The sequence below is a fragment of the Zonotrichia albicollis genome, chromosome Z, assembly GCF_047830755.1.
Source record: "Zonotrichia albicollis isolate bZonAlb1 chromosome Z, bZonAlb1.hap1, whole genome shotgun sequence".
In the NCBI taxonomy this organism is placed as follows: domain Eukaryota; kingdom Metazoa; phylum Chordata; class Aves; order Passeriformes; family Passerellidae; genus Zonotrichia; species Zonotrichia albicollis.
In genome coordinates this window covers 63740861-63768459 of record NC_133860.1, presented here as the reverse complement: position 1 = coordinate 63768459, position 27599 = coordinate 63740861, and the positions used below count along the sequence as shown (strand labels likewise).

Sequence of the window (27599 nt, the reverse complement as noted above, 5' to 3'; positions counted from 1 at the left end):
GTTGAGAGGGCCTGAGGATACAGCTAAATCAGTCCAGGCTGCAGCTGGGGTATACGCCAGCCCCTTGTGGTCTTAGCCTTCCAAATCTATTTAGCATTTATCAAAAGAAAATGAAAGCATGAAAACTGCAGAAGATGTTTGTGTGTTATTAACTAACACTGGTGGTGTTGCTCTCCCCACTTGTAATGTTTCTCTCCCCATTCCTGGTTCTTTGACCACTGATTTTTCATGTGTTTCCTGAGCATTATAAGTTTGCATTTCTGCAGTTGATCCCAGGGTAGATGTTTCCAGCCAGGGTGACTCCAGGGTCAGCCCGTGCCCCACCACTCAACTTCGAAAGTTCTCCTCCTCACCCTGTGCCCCACATCCCGGGGCTCTGCTCTCCTGCCGGCTTGCACTGCCCGCTGCAGCCTCACTACGGCAGTGACTCAAATCCCTCCTCCTGCCCAGAGTCACGACTTGCTGCTGCTCTCTGAATCAATCCAGGCTTGTACCCTGTCAAGGCAGGAGCCCCAAGAAATTCAACAAGGGGAAGTACGAAGTGCTGTCCCTGCTTGCAGTGGAAGAGAAGTGGGTGAGTCTTCAGATCAGGCAAATGAGAAAAGAAAGGCCCAAATGATGAATATAATTCATTCAAGACTTTGCCTCACCTTGCCTTTCTTTTGCTAGTGGATAAAATTGTGGAGAGGAAGGGGAGCCAAGGTGAATGCGAAATCCCACAGTAGACAGCTGGGGAAGAGGGCACTCAGAGCAGCTCCCTGCATCTGGTGGAAGTGATTACAGGAAGGGGTGCACCAAAAATGGACAGGAGATTGGCTATTTTCTTATTTTCAAACTTTTGCACTATTGAATCCCCCTGCCACCTCTGCTGGGAGAAAAGGCAGGTGTGTGCCACAGGTGCTTGCTGCAAGTTGACCTGGCAGCTGGGAGGGAGCAGAGGGGGACACACACTAATTCATTTCACTGGGAAACAACTCTAGAGGCACTCGAGTGCAAGCACTGGAAACACTGCAGCCGTGCTGTCTCGAGTTAGGTACAATATGTGGAGATGTGGAAAGCGTCTCCGAGGCAGCACACTCCCCCTTCTTGCAGTACACAGACAGCTGTGTGCGAGGATCACTTGCATTTTCTCCTCACCAGGGAAAGGCTCAGTGTGTTGAGCAATGTGAGTCCAAAGGAATGTAACCTGTTCCTTTGTGTTTGGATTTACTGACCAAGCACTGAGCTGTCTTGGCTCCTGGGGACTGGAGAAGCACATGAGCAAATGCACTTTTCTCCCCTGGTGGGAAGCTGGTTTGATGCCTTATTACCGTAATTGCCAAATCCATCAGTCATTGCAGGCTGTCTTCAAGACTTCATTCTCTTTCACCCTCTGCTCAGGAAGGAGAGCCAGCTTATTTTGACAATGCTCACAGAAAGATGCTTGGCATTTGTTTATTCTGCACTGTACCTCTGGTCATCCTTGTTCTTCTCACTCTTTAAAGGTAAGCTAATCTCTGTTTGTCCAGGGCTTTCATTTTTTTGGTAGTGGTTTAGGTTTATTGTTGCTGTTGTTTTGATTTGTTGTTTGGTTTTTGTTTCTTTTTTAATCTTCTAAATGCTAGTTACATCCATCCCCAAATATTTTTCTCAGTAAGTCTTGTATCTGCTTATATTTTGGACTTCATTAGAGTCCCATGCTGGTTTAACTGACTTTTGTAATCAGTTTGGGTAAGTTTGTGGATCTTGCAGTGCTGGGATCTTACATTTTTTTAGAGAAGGAAGAAGCGTGTGTGTTTGGTTTTGTGTTGTTTTTTTAAAATTAAAAATGAGTAATTTTAACTTCCGTAAATTAATTGAAATTGTTGTGTTTCAAAAGAAATATTTTCTTGCTTTCCTGAAAAATGTAACCTTACCATGGTTTTTTGACAACAGGAAATTATAACTTCAGGCTGGGCAGAATGATTTGGGAACGCTGTAGGTGTGTGAGTGCAATGGTGTTCTACAGAGAAATACAAGCAGAAGAAAATTCATAACTGTTTATTCTCTGTGCATCATGTAGAAATATTAAATCTGTATAAATACATAAATTTATTAATTCTGGTTTGTTTTTATTAAACATACTCTTAGTATGCTTAATAAAAACCATTAAGACAGAGATGGATATATAGCTGAAAATATCTAATAAAAATAATGGGATTCTGTAGTCTAAGGTGTGAGCTCTGACTAAGCTGTCTTCAGAAGTTTCAGCATGGTGCTAAAAAAATAGGAGCTGTGTGATTATTTCAAAATATTCAGGATAGCAAGGCTGACAATAAAGTGTTTTTAAGTGAGAATGTTGAAATAGCCCCAGTCATGAAAGATACTCAGTATTCTACACAAAATGTGCTTTTATTGGTCCCTTTCAGCTGCAACATAAATACCTGCAGCAACCAAAAATTCTAAAACTAAGTATTCTAGGTGTGAAGGACCATATTTTGTTTCTCACAATTTATATATAAAGAAGGATTGTCTTTTTAAAGCAGAGAAAGTTGTCCATCTATTTCAGACGTGCAAGGGCACTGGAAACTTGCATATATGGGATGTTGCACTGGACTATTCATGCCACATAGATAATTCCTCACTAATTCATCTGAAGCTGTAAAACATCTGGGCATTTCATTATTACAGATCCACATTTCATCTGCCTAATGTAGTAATGGTACTGCAGAAAAATATTTCCCCACCGTGCTGAATTAAGAACCTTGCTATCTTCAAGATATGTCTGTGCTACTGTAGGAGCTGAACTAACAGGCGGGTTATAGCATCTAGTTATGAGATAAGTAATTTTGTGGACATTCCCATTTTGAGTAGTTGTGTGTCATGTAAATCCTGCCTTTTAAATAATGAGTAATCACTAATTCATCAGGGGATGCCTAGTTTATCTAAACAGCACATGAAGACAAACTGCTTTTATAAATAATTCAGAGAATTTTTTGTTAGGTGCTCTTACTAACAGCTTACAAGTGTGCACTTTTACAGAAAAATGCAAAAGCAGAATAAAATTAATCTCTGATAATGTTGGTCTGTAACTGACTTCTGCTTTACAGATTTTTTAAGTAAAAAAAAAAAGAAAAAAAAGAAAAAAAGGAAAAAAAAAACCAGAAAGACCTGGGAATTGAGCAATGGGGGAAGAGAAAAAAGTCAAGATGATATTATCATGTTATCAGTAGCAGAGTTTTTTGTTTTTTAACAGTAAATCCAGATGAACTTTCCCCTGGGTTCCTTAGTTCACCCACAAGGAAGTCACACCAAATTCAAATCATAGCTAAAATCACTCTCACATAGCACTGAGTTTTTTCAACATTGTTCATAGCAATTTATCAAGTACTGAAAACTCCTGTAGGGCTGTTTGACAGGAAGGTTGTCACAAGAACTAGATAAAAACCAAACACAAACAACACATGAAGAACTCAGTTTTTTTCCCAGTTCTTTCCTCAACTGTCTGCCTCAACCTGACTTTACTTGCAATAATGCTGGAAGCCCCAGTAGTCATGTTATTTAAGTTGGGTCATTGCAGCCCTCTTTCTCAAAGGGTTGATGATGCTTTTTTTGAGACATGGGTCTAAGGAAAAATCAGGAAACTGGTTTTCAACCTTCCTATATCCCAGGTGAATACTGTCAGGGTCAGACATCCCTTCCAGGCCAGGGGCAATCCTTGAAGAAGCACCCAGAATGTAGAAGGACCCAGTGAGTCTCAGCAGCTGCCTAACAACTTTGGGTGGAGAAACTTGAAAAACCTAGTCTAGGGATTGATTGCAAAGGAGGGATCATTCCTGCTCTTTTTTTTTTTTTTTGAGTGTGATGCAATCTGAGGGATAGGGTGCAGACAACCCTGCAAGTACATTCTGAGAAACATGTCACAGTGATCACTAAGATGCATAGCCTCTCTGAGGAGTTACCTTCATATCAGGGCATAGTCACCTAGAGGGTTTGAACAGCCAGGGAGGTTAAACGCACACTTGGCTAGTCTCCAGTCAAACCATGTATTCTAATTACTGTGTCTTTATATCCTTTTTTATTTCTCAAGTGAGACCACACGCCGCACAGAGCAGAGTCAGAGCTCTCAGGTTCTTTGTTCTGTACAGACTGCCATCAGGGTCGTATCTGGGCAAGTGGCTTTGAAAAGCCCAGCAAAGGCAAAGGCAAGCTGAGGACAACAACCTTTCTCTGCAGTCTGGTGGGAATATAAGTGCTCAGCTGTATGGGACAAATCCTATGGCAGGGGATGCTGCAAGTGAACTAACCAGTTCAAATATGTAAATTATGAAGTAATTCAGCCCGACTTGGTGTACCCAGCTGGTGCAAGCAGCTTTTCTTTGGATCACTCATAAGACAGATATGAATTACAATGCTACACCCAATTTAGTACTTTTTCACACCTTTGCTTATTTCAATGGGGTCTAGTGATCACATCAGAAGAGAACTGATGATCTCTTGGAGCAAATCCTCACAAATTTCTTGGTTCACTTCCATGCAAGCAGGTGCTGTTTCTGCAGCAGCAGAAGCATTGGCAAGATAGCTTCAGAAGGCCAGATTCCCCTGCCAGGCGACAATTTCTCTAATGTGAGCTAATTAGGCTGAGGTGACATGAATTGAGAGATCTGTGTAGTAGGAAGAACAAATAATGTTACGTAAATATCTATATATGGAGTCTAAACTTCAGGCCTCAGCTGTTTAAACCTGATAGAATTAAAATGATGTGTTTTAATCAAACTTATTTACTCCAAAGAGACACAGTTGAACAGATAAAAGGATTCCTGTGCCTTATGGGAGAACAGCATAATATCATTGGTAATTTAGGTGGTTGGTGAAGTAGCTGTATTTTTACATCTCATAACTGTTATCAGAGTAGAACCATATGTGAAAGTTAAATCATTTAGAATCTTTCATACCTTAATTAGAGGTCTGAAGGTTGTATTCACCTCAACTCTCCATATTGTCTATGTTGATGCACTGAATGATACAGTTCCAAAGATAACAATGCAGCTGATGCACATTTAAAATAGAAAATACATGAGCTAGGTCTTAGCTTGTACTGGTAGCTCTTTTCTTCCATACTGATGGCATAAGAAGATGCCACACATGCAACTTGCAGACGTGGCAAATTGCTGTCAGATCCCTGCCACTACTTTAATATCTAGTAGCACAGACAGCAGAGCTGATCACTCTGAATGCTGAGAGCGTGCTAAGGCATCGCATGTGCATGGAGCCAAGGGAATAAATGTGCTTGTCCATGGCACATGCACATATACTCTGTTATCTGAAGCACTGGTGCTATTGATATCTGTCAATACATTTAAGACAGGGTCCTCAGCAAACCCCTATTTCCTTTGCATTACTGTCTGCTACAGTAACTTACTGTTCATGCTTGCTTCTTGAGGTTCGCTTTATAGTTCAATGAACCAGACCTTGTGCTCAGTCAGTAATCTTCTATGCGCATTCACTGGCACAGCTCTAAGGCTGATCTGTATTATCCTGGGCACAGCTGTGACAGTGGAGCTGGCCCAAGCTTCTGAGAAGTTGCCAGGCTCCAGGAGAGTTGGAGGTATTTCTACGTGCATTTTCTGATAGGGATCTGAGCTAAATCTTGTATTAATTCTTTTCAAATGTAACTGGAAAAAGTGGGCAGGTCCAGAAAAAGCAACTGAGTCATGACGACACCAGTGCCTATTGTTACATGCAGCTATTGGGATAGCAGTCTTGCATGTAGGGAGGGGTACAGAAGTGGATGAGAAAGTAGCATCCATCTGGTCTTTGGGATGATGCCAGATGGTACCTTGGGTACCTTCAGCCTTGCTTCAGCTTGTAGAGTTTTCTGATGGCCTCAGAGCAGAAGTTCTCGTTCCAGGTAGAGGTTTTATCTCTTAAAGGCAGCTTCAGAACTTTTCTTTCTCTCTGGTTTATTTTTCTAAGGCCTGTGGAAAAGAACATGAGTTAGTTATGGTGGTAGCACATACAATTTCATTTGCATGTGACAAGCAAGAAGGGAGGTATAATCTCTTCAGCTCTAAAGTGTGATTAAAGTAGATGAAAACCCTTTGCATCAGTCCTGACATGGTTGTTTGAAGACGTCTACTGACTAGAGATCCTACATAAACTAATTAAGAAAGAGATCAAATCTGACTGAGACAGGTAGGACTAGCACTGGCAACCAGTATCAACCCAGGAAATGAGAAAGGCAGACAGGAGTTTATTGCTGTTTTAGAACACAGTCCTGAGAAAATATGGCTTAAAGAAAGAGTTTTGCTTAACAAATACTTTCTGCATTGAGCAAAACAGCTGATGAGAAGGCTGAGACCAGAACCAGATGGAGTGTTTGGAAGTAAGACTCTCCCCACCCAGGGCTTACAATTAAGTCAGTAAAATGCGATGGAAAGGAACCTGTAGTCAGCATGAGTACTTATGTATGTAAACAGTGAGGTCCATGCGTCTCCACCTTGCATTGCTGTCAATTGGCTTTGCTCAATTAGAAAATCTGTGCTTAATAGAGTGCTGAAACAGATGCCTGCAAACCTTATCACCATTCAGAAATGGGTATTTTCAACACTTTTGCATCCCACAAGGTTGAAGAGAAAACCACAGTCCTCATTTCTATTCTTAATGCAACATAGATTTGATCAGAAAAGTTACTTAGAAGAAACAGGCAGGCTTGAGGAGGTCTCATTTCTCACTGAAAGCTCCAAGAGGCTGAGGTCTGCAGACTGGACTAAGACAGTACGTGGTGTTCCCTGAAGCTCAGCTTTGATTACATGGAAAAACATCACTGGTCACTTAGATCTTCGCCATACAAAAGGAGAAAATTAAGTTGTAAATTGGAAAAGGTGTGTCTGTGGCAGCTGAGGTGAGGGAGGGTCTGATCTATACAGGTTCATATAATGGTAGAATAATTTGGCTGGAAGGGATCTCCAGAGGTTGTTTAGTCCCACCCTTCTCTGTTGGGTTGTTATCTGAGGAGTCAGCCAGCAAACATCTCCAAGGACAGTGGTGTTCCTTATGCAGAGTACACTTGATAAAAAAAAGGCTCTCTTAGTACTGTGGGAATGACCCATCATGCACCTTTATCTTACTGGTCCTGTCCCTGTACACCTCCCAGGAGAGCCTGGCTTCTTCATGATGGAGCCCTTTATCATGGAAGCTGAAGGCAGCCAAAATAACTCCCCCTTTTTTTCTCATCTCCAAGCAGATCAAAACATATCTCTTTAATCCATCTGCTGGGTTACAGCCTGTTGTTTGTGGCCTCCATTTCACTCACTCTAAGGGATCAGTGCTGCCCTGTGGAGGCTTCATGGCACAGAACTAACTGTGTGTCATGCAGTGGGTCTCACTGAGTGCAGGCTGGCTGTAAAGAATGATGCCTCTTAATGTTCTCACCACATCTGAGTCAGTGCATTTGGGAAAAACCAAAAGTAGAAAGTCATAAAATCATGCAGATAATACTTTACATAATTCTTAGCCATCTTGTGTGGTTTTTTTGAAGATCCTGCAGGAGTGATAAAGTATTTGATGGAGTGCTTTCCCTTTAATATTGTGTCATTTTAGAAAGGTAGTCAGCAAACTGAAATCCAGCTTTTATAACAAATATAACAATGGGAAGAAGAGACCAAAACTTAAATAAAAAGTTGCCAGATAGTTTGCAGTTCCCACTGTTTCAAGTGGTAAATGGATAGCAACTTTGAATTAAACCAGTTCATGTTCAGGCTTCACACACAATCCATAAATGGCAACTGGGCAGCTGCAGGAGCTCCAAGCAAAAGCTTTGCCTTTCTTTTATAACCAAGCAGCTATCCTGTAGCATACTCTCTGCAGTAGCATTTTGTTCAAGGTCTGAGACTTCTAATGTAATATCCGAAGATGTTAGGGTCACCAATTATAATTTAAATTTATTGGATTGGTATCTCAGCTCAAGCACTTCAACACTCCTGGCGCCATCAGATCTACATATGTGTTGCCAGATTATATGAAAGAGAAGCTAGATCTAAGGAAACAGATCTAAGGATCTGTGGGTAAGGAGAAGAGACATCCTTCTCCAGAGGAGGTCTCTGTCAAGTGGACAAATTACTTCACCTTTGGGTCAAAATGCTCTAGCAGTCTCAGGAATTCTTTGCTGGGGAATACAAGAGAGCAGCCCAGACAGTACAGGATCACTTTCTAACTTTCAGGCTCATTCTGGTCTCGCTGAGAGACCAAGCATCCCGCATCTGTGACATTGCTGCTGTATTACAGGGTGACAATCATGCTCCCTCTGGATGCACAGGGCACCAGTTTTGTTTTAGTATTGTTTTGTCTGCACCAACATAATTCAGGAGCAGTAAACTGAAGTTACCAAAGCTTAAAAGCAACAGAGTAAAGACAGGACAAAATCACACTCCCCAGATCGTCATTCTCTAGAAGTACCTCAATTTCACTGTGATTCATTTTTGCTCTTAGCCAGGATGAGTGACTCAGCCAATGCAGGTTTGGCTGGCAGGGTGCAGCAGGGAGAGACCAATATTTCATATAATCACTAACAAAACCAGGACCTGAGCCATGTACCCAAGGAAAAGACAATAGCATCTAGGGTTCTGAAAACAGATCAATGCTAACCAGCACTCAGCTGTCACTGAGACCTTGATACCTTTAAAGTCTGGGGGAAAAACCAAACAACAAAATTGATGTAAGCTTTTAAGCCATTTTGTATGCATATAAGTAAATCTGGACTGAGTCAGCCAAAGCATAGTACATACAGTTTCAAGTGTCTTAGATCAGATCTCCACAAACCTTGTTTGATTGGTCACAAGTCCAATTTCCTCAGAGCCAGTCATTTACTTCATCAAGAGGTATTAGAAGCAGCTTTTCTCTTCAATGTGAAATAAATTCAGACTTCTTGCTAAGAATTTTCACACCCTTATTTACAATTCCCTTTGTCTTTGAAGACCTCAACCACCAAAGCCTCAGACTTCTTTCCCTTAGAAGAATCCCTTGATAGCAGCCACTTCTGCTGCCAAGACCTCCAAACTGTCACCAGCTGATTGGCAACACCATATCTCACATAGACGGGCAGCATGTTTGACCTGACTTAGTGAAATCTCATGGGTGCTGCCTGAAACAAGGCTGAGTCTTATCTATAGGTGTGCTATGAAAGTTCTGCTCCCCAAGTGTGAAACTGTTTCAGATTTCGGAAACATTTAGAAAATGTCTCTCCATATTTTCCAGTTCACATACTAAGCACTGAACAAATTAGGAGTCACTCAAGGTGCAGTCAAAATTTTCATCTGACTAACCCCCATCCCTTTCAGAGCGCTCTTACATTGTGTTTTTCATTATCCATCATAAAACTTCTGGTGTTGTAAAGACAAACCTGGAACTTTCTTTGCATTTTCAGATCCATGTTCACTAAGGATGTTTGTGTCTGGCCCGTGCCTTGCAGCCAGTGGAGCTCTTACTTTGTTCATGGACAACAGCTGCAACTTGAGTGATGAGGGAAAAAGGCAGGACAAGCCATCTCTAGCCTTGCCTATTGCATCCTCAATGACTTTGCTGCTTAGCTTTGCTGTGCAAGTACAGGTGGCAGGCTGGCAAGGCAGCAGTTCATAGTTTGGGAAACTAGCTTTCTCTGGGATTATAACCAGCTGATGAGCACTGCAGAAGGAAAAATGGAAAGAAGCACTGCAACATCTCTGAGCACACTGGGCAGTTCCTTTTCATAGTGTTATTGTCTGTATCATTTCCACTCCAGCCTATCCTCTACATTGCCCAGAGTAGTTTAATCATATTACCACTGCTTCACCAATAACACATTGAGGCAATGGTTTAGAGCAAGATCTCTCCCTCATCTTTGAACCATAAAAAAAGGCAACAAGCTTTTTTCCCTGTTAAGGACATCCCTGTGACTAAGGAAGAATTCTTGGAATCTTTGGTCTCTTCACATCTTGGGACAAAATGATGATGTTTTTCTTTGTGGAAAGTTAGTATATCTCAGTATATAAACTGAGGAAAACTGACTAGAAAAGGCTGATTGCTGCTCAGGCAGGGGTGGGCTGGGCACAGATCAGTGGGTGGCAAGCAATTGTGTTGTGCATTATTTTTCTTCTTTGAGTTTTATTTCTGTCTCTCTTTTTGTGGTCTCCCTTTTAATCATCATCATCATCATCATCATCATCATCATCATCATCATCATTATGTTTTAATATGGTTTATTATTAATATGTTTCATTAATGTTATTGTAATTTTTTTCTAATTCTTCATCCCCTGGTGGGAGGGGAGATTGTTAGTGAGTGACTGCATGGTACTCAGTTGTAGTGTGGGGTTAAACCACAACATCATTGCAGGCTCCCTCACTGCTATTATCTGTACTGGGTTTAGGAAAAAGAACTCCTCCTACCTATTGTTTTTGTCAGCCTAATCAGACATTATCTGTTTCCACAGAAATCATTATTACACCTGTCAGTTAACTTATGACTTTCTCGGATCTGAGCTCTCCACATGTGTAGAGTGGACTTTTGATGGGGAGGTGCAGACTGACTTGACCCTTTTCAGAGCCATCTGATAACGCTGTCTATAATGCCATGGCTTCCACATTGATGCCACTTAAAGGGTGAAGCTCATAGTGCTTTCCTAAGAAGAACTTTCCCTGGGTTGACTGGTTTGGGTGCTGAAACCCATAGAGATGAAGAGATGTGACAAGATGCTCTGCAGGCCAGTGGGATCAGGGAGTGCAGAAGGCCAGTCCAGTATACTGATGGCCATATCACTGGTGTCTTTCTTTTATCTTAAGGTTTTGTTTCTTCCCTTTGTCTTCCATTACTACTCGTCTCCACAAATCCCAGGATAGTTGGCAAAAGTTGCTTCCAGACAGCCACAGCACTCTGTAATATGTAACAAGAGGTGTCTTTCTCTTCATTACTGCTCCAGATTCCTCCTCCTGTGCTCCCTATGCATTGTAGCAACGACTTTTGTATTGCATAGAGCTAATGCAAACTAGCATTACACTAAAAGTGCATTTTTTGCCTTTACTGGCTGTAGCTGCTTAGGTTTCTGATCTGGAGTAATGAGACAGTTTAAATAATGTTGATAACTGATTGATTGAGAGGCATCCCACTGTCAATACCTCAAAGTGTGTCTCTCTACTTTACACACATTACTCAGCCTTTAAAACACCCACAACCAAGCCAATAGGACCAAAAATATAAGTTCATCCTTTCATTATATCATTTTAGCATGTTGTCATGGGCCTAGAGTCTTTAAGAAAAAACCTTTCCTTGCATACCTTTTTGATACCCATCGCTGCTGGAAACTCTTTATCTGCTATGAAAGAATAAAAATGACCTGTATCAGGAATATTAGGCACTTCTTGCTTAGGAAGTCAAGTAATTTCTCACATTCCTCTGGACAGCTGATGAATTTTGTGTGTAAGATGCAGAAACAATCTGCATAGCGAGAGACAAAGATTAGAGTCAAAGATTACCCAGAAGGGAAGTAGATTAAAAAGAGGCTTTAAATGAGAGAAATATTCAAATACACAACACATAAACACACACACACAGACGCACAAGGGGTAGAGGTAGCTGATGTGATTCCATTGTTTCTTATGTGAATCCGCTTCCCTGAAGGCATGATGGCATGCATTTTAAATCAAAGGGCATTGAAAGAAATAGTGCATTTGCAGCCACAGATAAAAGTAACAATGCTGCACATAAGAACAAAAGCAGATGGGACACATCTGTGTCTCTGGAGATTAAGTGACATATGGCAATGACATGCTTTACATTCTCAAAAATCTGCAAAATATTCAAAAATAAGTTGTTTTTTATAGCTACCAAATCATTAGAACATGCCTCATTTTGTAAATGCTCTTGCCATTGCAGTTCTTTATGCGAATTAAATGGTCTGTGAAACAACCTGCTTTTTTCCTGATACTTTTCATGTTGCTTCCCCCATAATTCATTATTGCATGTAGTGTGTGTGTGCAAATATGTTTCCTGTGATCATTCTGTTTGGATTCTGAAAGCGATAGCTAAAAATCCCTGCAAAAGTACAGTGATAAACTGAAATGAAAATAAATAATAGAAGGAGCTGTGGCAGGAAGGTTTTAGGAAAACAGTTTTAAGTTCTAGGATTTACCTCTGATAACCATAGTATTTAATGGATTTTTCCTCTGTAAATATTCCAGCTATAAGAAAATTAACTACAATCATTACCCAACTAACAACACTTCACAGTATAATGGCACTGATGTGTTTGTTTTTTTTAAATGCCAGAACGTTACTCATTTTCTTTTATGAAACAAGTAACAAACAAAACAACAAACAAATAAACCAAAACAAAAGATACATGTCAAAGTAGCAGTACAGAGAGACAAAAGTGACATAGATCTGGTGAAATACTTGCGGAAGGTACAAGGGGAGTGAATAAATGTCATAGCTACGGTATCACTCAATTTTGAGACCTTTCATGAAGTATTGGGGAGCAAAATATATTAAAGCAACAATGTGATGGATCAGAAACATACTGTTGGTTGTAACTTACCATGTTCTTCAAAAGGATTATATAAATGAAAGTGATTTCAGGAACTGTCTTTGAAAACAGAAGAAGAAAACAAAGAGACATTTTATAATTCAGAGGCATGTTAGCATGCATATATGTTAATATAAAGTAATATGGAAAGACTATGATATTTTGTCTGAAAGCCATCATGTTAGGTACCAATAATCTTGTATGAATAAAGTAATAACTTGTATATTTGTACTCAAGTGTCTGCCTAAAGAAATGAGCAACAGCTAGAAAACAGAAGCTCCCCCTCCCCAAAAGTTGAGATATTATGAAAACAAAACCAGAGAACACTATGAAACAGATGTAGAATGGTTGATAATACAGGTGTCATTGTTGAAAAACTAGTGGAAATCCATGTTCTACTACCTTGTCAATATTTCATTATTTATTCTTTGCTGTGCACAACCAGCCAGAATGTGTCTCAGACTAGCATCCTCAGTTAAGAAGCTGACTACTTTGTGAACAAACCTGGGGAACTGGAAGGGCTGGACTCTTGCCTTATAGCTTGGGGACCTTGGCACGCAAAGCAGAGCAGGAAAATCAACCAGCCAAGACCAGGCATGACAGCACAGCTCCTGGAAAGGAGAGAGCATCTGTCCTTCCTGGGGGCGCCATATGGATAGTCTGGCCGGACCTAACTGCAAGTTCCCTTTCTGTGCAATTCTCAGCAATTACATCCTGGAAAGAAACATGAAATACAACTATAGCATCTATGCTCAAAAGATTGGTAGCAGTTTATAGGCAATATGAATCATTCAATCAGTGGGCTTCTTGCAGACTTCTTTACATATGCAGAAGCACAGAAGAAATTTCCAGAGAGGTGTTTAAAAGTTTAAGGTAGTGCACAAAAAACTGCTTTCCATAGAGCTCTTAACTGCCAATCCAAGGATTGGTTGCCTTGTGCTTTCCAGTTGTCTGCAAACTCCAGGAGCAGTTTAGCGAACATTTTCAGAGTATTAAACAATAAATCTTGAGGAACAATCCAGCCCTTGATCTGGTAATTCCATGTTTCCTTTCTGCTGATAAGCCCCAGCACTGGATCCAGCATTCCAGGTCTGTATCACCAGTGCTGAGTAGAGAGGAAGAATCACTTCTGTTGATCTACTTGTGTGGTTCTTCCTGTTGCAGCTCAGGATGCTGGTGACCTTTGCTACAAGGGTGCATGGCTGGCTTATAGTCAGCTTGGCACCTATAAGGTTCCTTAGGGCTTTTGTGCTATCCTGCTCACCAGACAGCGAGCCCCCAGCCTTTTCTGGTACCTGGGATTACTCCTCAGGTGCAGGCCAACTTTATACTTTTTTTCATTGAACTTCATGGGCTTCCTGTCAGTCGTTTCTCCAGTTCTTTAAGGTCCTTCTGAGTCGCAGAAAACCTTGTGCTGTATCAGCCACTCCTCCCAGTTTTGCACCATCTGAAAAAAACCCAGCTTGCTAAGGGTGCACTCTGTCCCATCATTCATACCAGTGTTAAATATTATTGTTCCCAGTATCCGTCCCTGGCGTACTCCACCACCGGCTGGCCTTCAGCTGAACTTTTTGCTGCTGACTACAATCCTCTGAACCTGACAGTTCAGCCACTTTTCTGCCCAGTGTTCACTTATCTAGCCTGCAAGGCATAGGCAAATGTGCGTGAGAATTTTTCAGAGATGGTGTTAAAACTATTGCTAAGCTTGAGGTAAACATCCTACACTGCTCTTCTCTCAAATTTTAATGAGTCTGTGTGTTTTCCTACTGCTTCAAAGATACTTCATATCTTTGGGAGGGAGACACTATCATGGGCAGTGGGTCATAAAAACTCTCAGATCCTTTCCTTAGAAAACATGCCCTTTGCCAGTTACTTTTACTTACCAGTAACATAGGCAAGCAAGTCTGGCACTGATTTTGGGAGACTGACTTCGCAACCTTGAATGTTGACATTTGTCATCTAGCTTAGTTTATAAGATGAACCAGTGCCACTGCTTTTGGTTAAACTTGCTGTGACTGAAGGGTAGTTAGTGGTAAAGCTTATTCTACCACTAATCCTGGGAGATTCAGGCTTCCCCATCACCAGCAAGCACTCCATTTAGCACACAGAGTTGTAGTGTCAAAATGCATTAGCACGAACACAGGAGAAAAAAGCAGAAATCTGTCTCAAGTATGAAACATTAAGTATTTGAAAATTACAATTTAAAGAAAAAGGCTGTGAACATGTAAGTCAGACTAGACTTCCACCTCAGTTCCCTTCTCCAAAGCAGCTGTAGCAGAGAGATGGCAGTGTGATTAGGCTAGCCAGCTCTTTGTGGTACCAACAGCTGCTGTGGCACTTTGCCAGGACACCCCAGGGCTCCATTGCTTCTGAATATATGTAATTTTGTAAGCAAAACCATGCAGCACAAAAATATATGGTCACCAATGCCAACTCGGCAGACTAAGAATAGATCATCTATGACTGTGTTAACAGTTTTGAATTCAAGAGATTGCAAAGTACCAGGATTACATTACAGAGAGGAGAGCTGAAGAAAGGGTGGAAAACTAGGTGCAGTTCTTGGTTACTTCACTTCACAAAGTTTAACAGGGAAAGAGGCTTGACTTCAGCATGGATGAAGCTCATAGTGAAAAGATATCTTTCCAAAGCAAAGGGTTATGCTTAGATTTCTGCAAGCCCCCCCCTCCTTGGGGGGCTCTTCAACTCACCCTGACAATTGTAGTACCAGGGCAGTCTAGCAGCTCGGTTGGGTCCAGAAACTGGTGAAGGGTGCTTTTCCCCTTTTAAAAGCTGAGGGACCCAGTTTAAAAGAAAGGTTGAAGGCAAGTATTATGTAAGTACTCAAGATGAGAGCAATAGTTCGGAAAGTAATTTCTTCCCTAAAGCACAGGAGCATGGGTGTGTAGGTGAGTGAAAGGACAGCAAATCTGCTCCAAACTCAGAGCATCTTTCCATAGGACAACATGTGGGATTTTCACGGGTTTTCTTCACACACAAGACATTTATGATGGAGTCTGGTCCTGCTGAGGTACTGGAAAATACTACGACTGTAACAGAGGACTTAAATCTCTGCTTAAGTAAGCAGGGAAGATTACTTAAGATGCTGAAGGAGAGATACTGTGGTCAGAAAGCACATTGGTGAAAGCACAGCTACCAATACTGAGGTGTCAACAAGGGCTATTGAAGGCTTGCTTACAGCATTTGCTCCTCTGGGCACCTGTGATCATGTAGAATGTTACGCAAAAGGAAAAAGGACTCATGAAATTGATGTGATGGTGTAATTTACCAAACTGAACCAAAATACTCTTCTTTCTTGTTTACTAGGCACTGCCGTGCTAGAAAGTCACAATCTCCCTTGAGTATCAGCAAAAATGAAAAGAACACAAGTTAAACAGACCTATGGAGTGTTTGTAAACTAAATTTATTATTAGTTTTAAAAGGCATGGCTGCTTTGTTGTAGGGCAGCTTGCCTCAGACTTTAAGGGTTTGCTAAGCATAGTAAGAGGCTGGGAAGGCAGAACGGGTTGTTATAGTTTGTTTGCACTGTCAAGAAAATATTCATCACAACCTCTCTGAGAGAAGTTTTGATCTCAACGTGCAGAGCTCTGATCAAGAAGTAAAAACCGTCATATACAGAGAGTGGCAACTGCAGTGGATAAAAATTGCTTCAGTCCAAAGTAATAATGATTTAGAGTGTAGATTCTCTTCCAGGGATTGAATTTATACAGTTCAGAGAATACACACTCATGTTGACAGGACTGATTGACCTCAGGGAACCTGCAGCCCATGACCTTCCCTCTCTTAGGTGCAGCTCTTAAGTAGAGCTCAGGCTGCCACTAGCCATAGCACCAAAATCAACACAGTTTTGAGAAAACTAGGGTTCTGAGCAGTGTATCCCAGAAACCTCCTTGCTTTGCTGGGAGTCACCAAACCTTTACCATCCATAGTTGTCATCAACTGTGACATCCATGAACCTGGCAGAGTAGCTTAGATGGATACTCTCCACACCCACCCCAAAGGTAGGAACTAGGGCATCTTGGAAATTAAGCATAGACTGAAATTCTGCTAATCTTCAACATGCTCAGCTGCTTGCATGACAGCTTTGTGTGGACTCAGTAACTCAGTGCAAGCTGAGTTAAGCATGTAATACCAGAAATTCAATGTCTCTGTAATAGCTGTTAAATACTCTAGACTTCATACCACCACCTCAGTAAGTGTTAACAAAGTGTGCTGCCATGAGATGGAAAAGAGTTAAGGAAAGTAACCCAAAACCTAGAAAAACTGAAGAGGGTAGGAAGAACAGTTGTTACTCTTTCTTGAGCATAGAAAAAAGCCTGATATATCAGCTCGAAGAAATAAGGGTACCTGTTACCCATGCTTGATATAAACACAATATGGCTAAGTAAGTGCTGGCTCACAGTAGCCAGTGTCTAGGAAATAAGAACAAGCAAATCAATGAATTCATTTGCTTGCCTTCCAGGAAGCTGCCTGGTAGTTTTGGAGCCTCAACCCTGCTATCCATCAGCAGGAGGGACTCCAAGGAATGGGGTTATTCAGTCAGAGCCCCAGTTCTGTTCAGTAGCTTCTGAATGTTACTAATGAGTTAGAGTGTTAGTAGTTAATTTTTTTGAGAGTTCATAATTCACATATGCAGAAAAGCTGTGTCACATCCTTATGCAGAATTTGGGTGATATCTTTAGGAGCTGCTTTCTAATTACAAACCTAATAAGAGGGAATTTTCAACAAAACAGACAAACAACGCTGGCTGTGTGACAGTGTGAATGACAGACACCTTCTTTCTTTTCCTCTAGTCTCTCAGCAAGGGGAAAGCCAGAGACGCTTGTACAGAGAACTGCTGCGGAACTACAATCGTCTGGAACGACCTGTAGTGAATGACTCCCAACCACTCATAGTTGAGCTCCGGCTTTCCTTGTCGCAGATAATTGATGTGGTAAGTTACTTGCTGTTTTCTTCTCTATGGCACCCATTCAGCATAACAAATCTGATCTCTCATCTAGGAGACATATTCTTCCTCTTTATCAGGCTATCAGAGATGAAAACAGTCTGTCTTTTGCTAAGCATCCTCCCAAAATGCTGGAGTACATGCTTTGACTCTTTAGAGGAGTGAATATCATCCTAAAAGCACAGCTCGTTCTGACACAGGATGAGCTTTAAGGAAATGAATTATGTATTTTTTTTCCGTTTGTTTTAAACAGAAAAAATAATTCAATCAATTAGAAGCCATGTGTTACTACAAATTATTAATGATACATTCTCCTCAGAGCTGTGTGGGATGCAATAACTCAAGACCATGTGCGCATTCAAAGCTACCATCACTGCACTTACACTTTTTCATTAGATATTATAATGGCATTGGCCTCTTCTCCCATCATATTTTTACTGTGCACTGCACTGAATGAGTGTGCCCTGAGATGAGCTTAGAAATACATAAAAGTAAAACCTGGAGGCACAGCCCTCTAATTGTCTTGACTGCAACATGCTTTTACAGAATTGGAGATTTGACCCACGGAAAATTTTAACATAATAATCCAAATCCTTTTTTTCATCATGAAGAGGATTCTGTATGATAAACCATGATATATATAGACGGGATTTGTTTCGTCTACATGAGAAAAACAAGCAATTTTGACCATCTTCACCCTGTCAGCAGAGCAAACAGGTGAACACACTAGTGCTCTTATCTTCATCCTGCCTTTTCCATAAGCAGTATTTGGAGCTGGTTTCTGATACACTGTCACTGTTATGGAGGGAATGAGGAATAGACAGAGAGATGTGGAAATATATGTGCAGTCACAAAGCAATTTAACAGAAGCCTCAAATATTTAAGCTTTTTAAAACTCTCACAGTCTTTCTGAAAATGTGTAGTATGCCAGGTGCTCTCCCTGGAGAGGCAAGCAGGACTCTGAAGGTGTAGCCCCCCAGCATCACAGCATGCAAGTGGCAAGTCCAGTCAGCTGTGGTATTCCTGGAGGCAGGAAGGAGCCACTCAGATAGGGTATGCATCTTTCTGTTTTGAAATGTTACCAACTGCATTGAACTGGAAGAGAGAGGAAATCTGTACTGTCAACCAAAGGCCTCTACATGAATGAAAGAGCAAAGATTTCCTGCAGCTAATTTCAAGTAAATTTATGCAAGCAATTCTAGGTTTAGCAGAGGTGTCTCAGCTCCAAAAATCTTACTTCAGTCCTTCTTTATTTCATTTTGGCATTTTCTTTCAACCTTATTTGAAGTTTGTGGGTATTAAAGGGCCATAGGGCTGTAACTGTACATTTTCAAAGTCAGGAGGAGTTACATAAAACAATTTTCAACTGTGTTTCACATTCATATATACAACCCAACCTTTCAGGAAATTGGTATTTTTAAAAAGTGCTTTATCTACATTAAGTCAATGTCTGTTATAAGAAATGTAGTTCCAGTGTTCCCTTTTGGTTGTCCACAATAGGAAATAGATATGCTAGATGTTCATACCTTTCAGAAATGAAGCTTTTTTTCATTACATCTTTGTACTCAGTACAGACGCTAGATGTTAATCTGTTTTAATCAGAACCTGTTCCAGGCTTGTGGTCTTGCAAACTGTACCCAAAGTGTTTTAAGAAACACCCAGACTTACCTGAAATTTTTACCTTGGATGATGTGAAAAGGTGCCTGTCTCCTCAGTGCAGGACAAAAAAATCACTTGGAGGTTGAATCCCTATACTGAAAATGTCATTGTGGCATCAACAATGTGGCTAAACCAACCAGCCTGAAAGTGCACAAAACACTGGTCCCCTGGGTCCTTAACTCAGGAATCAATGCAGAAAAATTGGCCAGCAACAAGCACTGTACTTGCAAGCCCCTCATCCTCCACTGCTGGCTGGACAGATGGCAGTATCTGTCTCCTCCAGCTGCTGAAGTAAATGTCTGCTTAAAAGGAGGCTCATTATAGCCACAACAACGATGTAAAGAAAAGCAGTCAAGCTACAAGGAAGAGGTAACCTCCGTCAGCTAAGGCACCATGAGGCAAACTAAGTGGCCATCTCTGTTCAATCAAATGGGGGTCTGGGGTGAGTAGACTCTGCCTTCTCAGCTGCTCTGCCTGGTGGAAGACAAAGCAGATGGTGCATAGCTCTTCACTTGGAGAAGAGGAAAGACAGCATCACGGTTTTGGCAATGGTGTATGCATTAACAAAGGGAAAAACTGTTCTTTTTAGGACCTATGTGTCTGGTGTAACATTGCTGGTCTGTCATTCCTGTAACAGAGCAGGATGCTAGGCAGGGCCCCAGCATGAAGGCATTTTTTACATCATACTCCCTGGGAAAAAAGCACTCCATGCTCAGGGAAGTGTCATGTGCCAAGACACACTACAGCATTGCTGGACTCACTGAGATACTTTGCAAGCAGTCACTGCAATGGGCATGAGACAGTGGACCCTGTTCTGGTTTCCCTGCAGGAGAAAACAATGTGAAGAAGATGAAAACAAATCTGTTTCATTGTTGCATGGAAATGAAAAGGAGTCTGCCACTGATAGTCAAAGAACCTTGTGCCTTACCCCTGCCAAGACCTGTCATCACATCTAAAGCACTTCTGTCTGGGACAGGTTCCATCACATGCCTCCACAAGTCTGTTTCCTACACATACCGTATTAAAATCTAATGAATCCTAAATTCAACTTCTGCTGACAGACTGCTGAGAACAGCATTGGTGACAATCTACTTGCGCACTGCTACACAGAGAGAAAAGACTGCTCTGAGATTCTCTGTGGTTTTCCAAGCAGTAGTACAAGTAACTACTTAAAATCTCACCTCCTCTTTTTAAAACCCATCAAAGAAAACGTCAAAGCATGACTGCTTTGGATTATGTTTTCTGCTTATTTGTGCATGTATTTGCCTACACAGGATATGTATGGTTTTTAGGATTCAAAGCTAGCCATTGTACTCAAAGCTCAGAAGAACATGTTATCTACTTGTCACAGTTGGGATAGGCAAATGCAAATGAAGACTTTGGGGTTCGGACTTCTTCACAAAATTACATTAATTCGTAACTACAGCCATGACAGGCCTATTACATTCAGGAAACGAGTGAACAGAAAGAGGGACAGTTACATCCCTTGTTTAACAGCAGGGTTCAGTTCAGTTTGCCTTGTCCTCTGTGTGAAAGGACAGCTTCATGCTGAGCTGTCTCATGTATGCCATTTCTGAGGGTCACTTTTGTTTGGAGCCTGATGTCCAGGCACTCCCTGTGCGTCAGGAGGGCATTGGCTGGTGATCTCTCTCACAGAGCACTGTCAGACACTGCCAAGCTCTGCAAACCCAAGCAAGGGTAGACATCCAAGAGTACTGGGACCAAAAATTTTCATCTTATTTTGTTTGAGAGCCCAGTCAGTTGATGAGGGTAGAGTAATAAAGAAATGAGGCATGGTATTTTCTGCAGCAGAGGAAATGCAAGCATTTTCTTTTGGCACAATGTGAAAGGAAGCTGCTAGGTGAAAACTATTTGTCATCATGAATGATTGTTTTAATTTCTCATGTTGGCATCTGCAGGAGACCTTATCTGAAGGGGTGTATATGTGGTTGCACTGTTAAATTATTAAAAAAATCAAACATCTGTTGATGTCCCTGCATATGGTGGAGTTCTGTAGTACTTTTCTCCTCCATGTTCAGCTTTCCAGCTGCCACTGCCAGAGGTCATAATGACAAAAAAAGGAATTGCTAGTAACCAGTGGGAAGCCACAAAAGTGCTGAAAAAATTCTCGAGCAATCCATGAGTCATTATGCACTTCCAGAAGCCAAAACATAATCTTCATGTATTTTGGGCTGTAAGGTCAAAACAAATACTGTGTCTGGAAAAATTTATTATGGACTGTTCTGATTCAGTTGCAAAATGATTTTTCAGTGTGTAAAATGATTGTACATCCTTGGGACTGTAGGGTTATCTCAAACCTCATGGTTATGATATCACAAGGTTGCAAACAATCCCACTTATAAACTACAGAGGTTGCTGCCATGGTGTATCAAAGCTCTCCACATTTTTGGAAAGCAGCAAGACTAGGTAATGTAGGAGTTTAGCAGAACAATAAAAACAAAGATTCACTTTGGTTTTTTTTCCTGAAAACTGCGTCTGAGCTTTGCTGTTCAGAGAAGACAAGAGAAAAGATCTTCACATACTTCACCAAGTTCTCAGGTGCAGTCACTATCAGTATAAGCAGCATACTAGCTTAGCAGCATAGATATTTTTGCCTTCTGTACCCAGACTTTATCAAAATGTCGGATTCAAACTTAAGCTTCCACTGGTTTCTTCTGAATCAAAGAATACAACCCTGAAGGAGTTGGAGTTTTTTGTTATTTTGGGTTGGTTTGTTGGGTGTTTTTAGAAACAGTTTGGTAAGAGACCAACTTTTAAATGCAGGCGTCTGTTGACATTGAAGCTCCCTTCACCAGCCTGCTCATTTCTCAGGTGATCTGCTCATCAAATAATAGGAGTGTTGAACTCAGTCCTCAGGAGCCCAGACCTTTTTGCTGAGGAATTCTCTATGTGAGTGAGAGTTGCCAGAACTAGAGGCTGCCTGTCGGTGTACTGTGCCAGAAGTTAAAGGTGAGAAGGCAGGAGGGGATGCTATGCCTGGCCCTGGGGTGCATCCTGTCTGACACAGCTCTCCTACTGTTAGGTTTTTTACAAAATTTCTGTCAGATTTGAATGCCTTTAGCAGCTGATATCCTTGTTTTTAAATTATTTTGTTTCATAAGCTTTCTAGGGCTGGTTCTGCAGGTGTATTGAAAGGCCAGAAAGTTCAAGGTTTATTTTCTAGCTCTAATTCACCTCTTCCTTGTTAAACTGACCTTACAGCATCTAGGTCATTCCCTCCCACCTTTCATTCTACATTCTCACACATACAAAAATCTATGCTGGGTGTTATGTTTTAAACCCAGATCAACATACAAGCAATTCAAGGAAACAAATAAAAATATGCAGTGTACATAAGCACCTATTCATTTGTTATTCCCAATATAGTATCAGTATTTACTAGATTAAACTATAATCCCTATAGTACATCCTGTACAAATCTTTTACAGATAGATATCTTCAACTATGTAAGCTTGACCGTTCAACTGACTCTTTCAGCCCTTCTAGATTAAAGTATCTTTTTTTGTTTTCTTTCCTAATAATGCCTTTGTATTTATTTTGGGCTTCCTGTATAGCTTTTGTGAGCAATGTTTACTCTGTATCTCCTTGAAAGACCTACTCTACCAAACTACATATCTTTCTGGAAAGTTTTTGTCACTCTTACTTTGCAAGAGACAATTCAATGAGACCAGAACAGCAAGGCTGATGCAAAATGGTGCAACTGAGAAGAAAAACAGACTAGACACCATCATAAAAGCTGAAAATCAATTTGTGACCAAGAGCATTAAAATTCCAGACAGAAAAATTACAGAAAGGATTTTAAACCAACAGATTCATTGGAGTTAAATCCCAAAATCTCTCTCTTGGTCACAGAACTCACTTAGTGTGACCAATTTTCACCAATTTTCCAGGAAGAAAAAATAAAATTCCTCTCCATTAGCATTGGAGGATATTGAAAATTGGGAAATTCAAGGCTAATTGAGCAATGAATTATTATTTTGGCTGTCCCCTATGTGCCAGACATTATCAAAATGCCAGTCTCACTAAACCAGCTAAACGTACAATGCCTGAATTTGCTAGTACAATGAAATTAAGCACCATGGGTAGTATGGCTTCCTGACTATTACTACTTGTACATGCCTGCATGAAACATTATGATGGAGTTTTAATTACCTGAACTTTACTGGCATCTTTTTTATTTTGTATGACTTCTGCCTCGCTCAGCTCAGAGTGGAGGCAGCTCACTGAGGGGGAAGAAATGCTATGGTTTGTTTTCTTTCAGCATTGTTCCCCAAGCTGCACATAGTGGCAGTGGCGCTAACAAAAGAAAGGCTGGTTTCCTTCTGAGAATTTTGGTTGTGGTCATCCAGCTTGGGCATTTCAGGATAATTAAACAATTTTCTGTCTGACTGGTGAAAAGACTGTAGTCTGTTGTTTGTAGATGTAGGAATTTAGATCTTGAGCTCATGCATATTCCTTAATTTTGGATAACTAATCTGAGGCATCAAAGATTTGCAGTAAAACAGTTAAGCCAAAGCTGTTGGGGTGGCCTTGAACCTAGTATTTCTTAGTTTCTCTGAGTTCTCTGAGGGTAACTCCTGAGAGACAATGAGTTCAGCTCTTGAGTAAAAATCTTTCCTCCCATTTTCTATCCCTAATCACAGGCTTTAAGAGCTTACTTGAGTTTTGGAACATACCTACATTCCCTTATTTTTTGCTGTGCTGTCACACCAGCATGGAAATATAAAAAGAAAAAACACAGGGAACCTTGCAGATAGATTGAATATGGGTATCTGATAAGTACTCAGCGTTGGTTTTCTCACCAATTCTTCTGCTGTTTTCCTTGTGATTTCAAATGCTGAAAAGGGCAATTAATAATTAATATCCTAGAATAAAGATTTGTGTCTAACCTTGTTTGTTTGAAGCACCTGCCAACTGTGCACAAAATACATGGAGGCTATTTCAGGAGGAGGTGTCCACCCTGGAGAATTTAAAAACCACCTACATGATACGTGTGGATATTTGGGGATTTTAATGGTGGACTGAACAGCTTTTGTATGGTGACATAACACCCTTTCCCTCAGGAACTAAGCATGTATGTCAGTTTATCCAAGCAGTAAGAGAGCAGCACTGTGCTGGTAGGCCATGTGAGGCCCTCTCACCCAGCTTCCGGGGCTTCCATGAGAATTATCTTTGAAATAGAGGGACAAAGCTGGTGGCTTCACTTTTCCCAGGATGTCAGAGAGCTCTGGAGCAGGGAGTCCTGCAATTTGCAGGCCTTTGTGGAGGAACTTGGAAGCCAAACAGTCTCAAGCCCAGTGAAGCTACACTGTGTCACAATTCACACCAATGAATGAGATCAGTTCCCTCATCTTCGGGGTAAATTAGTTCCTAAGTCAAGTACCCACAGCCCCAGGCAGTGGTTGGAAATAATTTCGCATGTGCAGAGCAAGAACAAGACTGCCTTTTTTCACCACAATGGAAATTGGAATGTTGGGAGATGCTGAGGGGTATGGAAAGTAGGACACAAATCAAGTAGGCTTGGGAGACTCTCACCAGTTGTGCCAGTGTAAGAGAGGGCTGCCTACTCTGAGGCCCTGACTGGCAAGAGAAACTGGCATTTCTTCCCTTATTTCTTACTTCTACTCTTAGCTTTGGGGAATGTGTGGGTTTAGTACTTGCTGCAGTGGCTTTTGTACCCAGGCCTTTGCGTTTAACATCCATGTCTTGTTGGTCTCTGACATACAGGGAGTCAAGGCTTTCACAAAGAGTACCTCTTGAGGACTTTTGATAACCATCCATTACACAGCCTAAGGAGTATGGCTGGCATCCATGTGTTTGCAGGCGTCTCTGGCACAGTCCCACTTTCAATGCTGTGCTTCTCCGAGTACAGGGTTCTCTTAAACTCTCCACCATTGCCACAAGCGATTGCTCCTGGCTCAGGGGCTTGTAAGGGGAGGAGTATAATCTGACAGGGGCCAAAACCTCCAATATGTAAAGTTTCTGTCTCAAAAGCAAGTGGATAGATTCTGCTGAAAGCAGCAGATAGAGATGCAATGGTAGTCCCCCAAACTGGGGGGAGAAGAATGCGGGTGGTTAAAGATAGTGGGACAACACAGCCTACACAGCCTACTACACTGCCTTTGTAGTAGCTGCTACACAGTGGAAAGACCAAAGGCAGATTGCACTTCTTGTTGACAGTGAAAGAACACATTCCTCTACAAGACAGAAGGGAACCAATTAAGGCATGACCTCAAGAAGAAGCCAGTGGCACCAGATGAGAGTGTGATTCAAGATGAAAAAACACTTATTTGAAATCACTTCCAGCCATTCATAGGAGGAAATCCTGAGCAACAAAGATATTCAGCTATGAGCACTTGCCTAGATGTATCTTCATCTTTATGGGCAGCAAAATACTCAGCAGGTGTTTGTTCTTTTATTATTTCTTTGTATTTTTGTATTTCTCCCTAGTCTTTCACCTTAACTCTGGACCCGCCTGTCCAGAGTTTCCTTTTTCCTCCTGAAGGTGCTTTTTTTTAAAAAGAGATTGAGATGAAGTACTTAAACTTAAGTTATCCCTACCTAGTTGATGTTACCATGACAAGGTTTATTTCCGCTTCTTAATGAGAGCCCTGAAATAAAAAGGCTGTCCAGCAATACTTACTTGAATGTTGCCAGGGCAACCTAGGCACTCCTCAAAATTACTGGCTCTGTGAGCCTTCAACCATTCAATGCATTTGAGTTTTAGATAATCAGCTGAAAATTGTGGGTAGATTGGTGGTTCAGCAATGGAAAGGAGTGCCTGTACAGTTGTAGATGGAGCATACAAGCATTTGAAAGCTTGATCAATTCCTTTGGATATTTTGAATAAGGTCCCACTCGAAGATCAGTGTCTCTGCTAACAAAACTTTACAAGTCTCCATGTCAATATTTTCATGTCACTTGACAGCTTCACTTCTCATCTTCAGATATTCAGGTATAAAAACAGTGGGAAAAAAAATTTAATTACCTGGAGTGGTACCTAAGTAGTCACACATGACCATTGAGAGCTACTTGTTCAATTAGGGACTTTTCTGATCATTGTCTTGAAATAGTTCAGTGGCTGATTCAACTCCCACTTCCGTGGCTCTGTGAGAGGGCCAGAATTAATGAAACCTGCTGATCATGTGGTAACAAATGCCTTGCTGCATAGATGACATGTAGTCATATGATGTGACTACCGAACCAGGAAGGGCTTTGGATTTTTTTGTCCAGGTGATGTGACCCAAGTAGTTATGGGTAGGTAAGGGTGTTGACCTGGCAAGGGAGCATCTGAAGGGCAGTGGTGCACAATGTAGGCAGATGTATATACATTGTATCTTTAAATTTAGGGCAGGGAAAAGAAAACCAAACTAAAACATTCACATGTCACAGCATGTGCACCAGAACAAACCAAACTGTCACTTTACATGGGTCAAAGGTGGTAGGAATAAGCAGATATCCAGGGCAGAGGATTAACTGGAGTAAGGCTAGAGATAGAAAGGAGAGAAATGACCCAGATAAATATAGGAAGGATTTAGAGAACAAGTGTTGCACTCACTTGTGACCACAGCTTTTCTAGCATTTTTAAATACTAGAAGCAAAATTATTTGTCTGAGCTAAACATTTGCAAACCAGGAGAGCTGCCAGAGGAATGATGGAACAGCACCTCTGGGAGCTGATAATTTTTAGCCTCACCCAGAATCTTTGCAGGACTGCTTTCAATGCTTTGCTGCAAAAAAAGATGGGAGCTGAGATCTGGCCCAATGCAAAGGGAAGGTCATTCCTAAGACTGACAGTGCCAAGACGGGAATCTTGAACAGAAAAAGCAGTGTGAGAGATTATTCATGTTTTCTCCTGGGAGGAAAGGCATCCTCTCAACTAACCTTTAAACCCCTCTGCATAAACCAGTGACACAGAATGAGAGAACTGCCTCCAACACTTCCCAAGCTCAATAATTACCTTTTAATTTCTGCAAAGCTAAGTGACCAGTGATCTCCTGGGACAGACTTTGTCCAAGTTAATTGTTTGTGTGTGTCTGTGTAACAGAAAGATACAGTCCCTTCTGTGCTAAGCTATTTTAGGGGTGCATAGAGCACACAGGTCATGATGAAGATAGCAGGAGCTGTAATTCTTCTGCAGCTCTGGAAAGGCCAGACAATCAGCCTACTGCAAAGGCCAAAGTATTTCCTTACAGAATGCAAAGCTACCACAAAGATAGAAAGCTCCATAGACACCTCAGCTCTCAAATGCCTCTCATTCTAACAGGGGGTGAACTCAGACTCAAGGTTCCCATGGCCCTCCTCTCCTTGGCAGCCCCAGCAGGCACTTTTTCCTTGGTTCCTCAGGGTCCTCCTCCAGAAAGGACTTAGTAGGAGAGCTACACCTGGAAAAATGCCTGCCCAGTATGAAGTCAGCTTTGCTGCTTCTGCAAACCAGGCACTT

At 41.3% G+C, this 27599-nt stretch overlaps 1 protein-coding gene across 1 annotated transcript in view; it reads left to right on the top strand.

Moving 5' to 3' along the window:
• Positions 1 to 481: 481 nt before the first annotated feature.
• LOC102064408 (neuronal acetylcholine receptor subunit alpha-7) overlaps positions 482 to 27599 on the top strand; it is a 62320-nt gene continuing 35202 nt past the window's right edge. The window contains exons 1-3 of the mRNA XM_005486270.4: positions 482 to 574; positions 1381 to 1484; positions 17326 to 17465. Coding sequence (XP_005486327.1) covers positions 1406 to 1484; positions 17326 to 17465 — 219 coding nt within the window. The 5' untranslated portion in view covers positions 482 to 574; positions 1381 to 1405. The remainder of the gene's footprint in view (positions 575 to 1380; positions 1485 to 17325; positions 17466 to 27599) is intronic.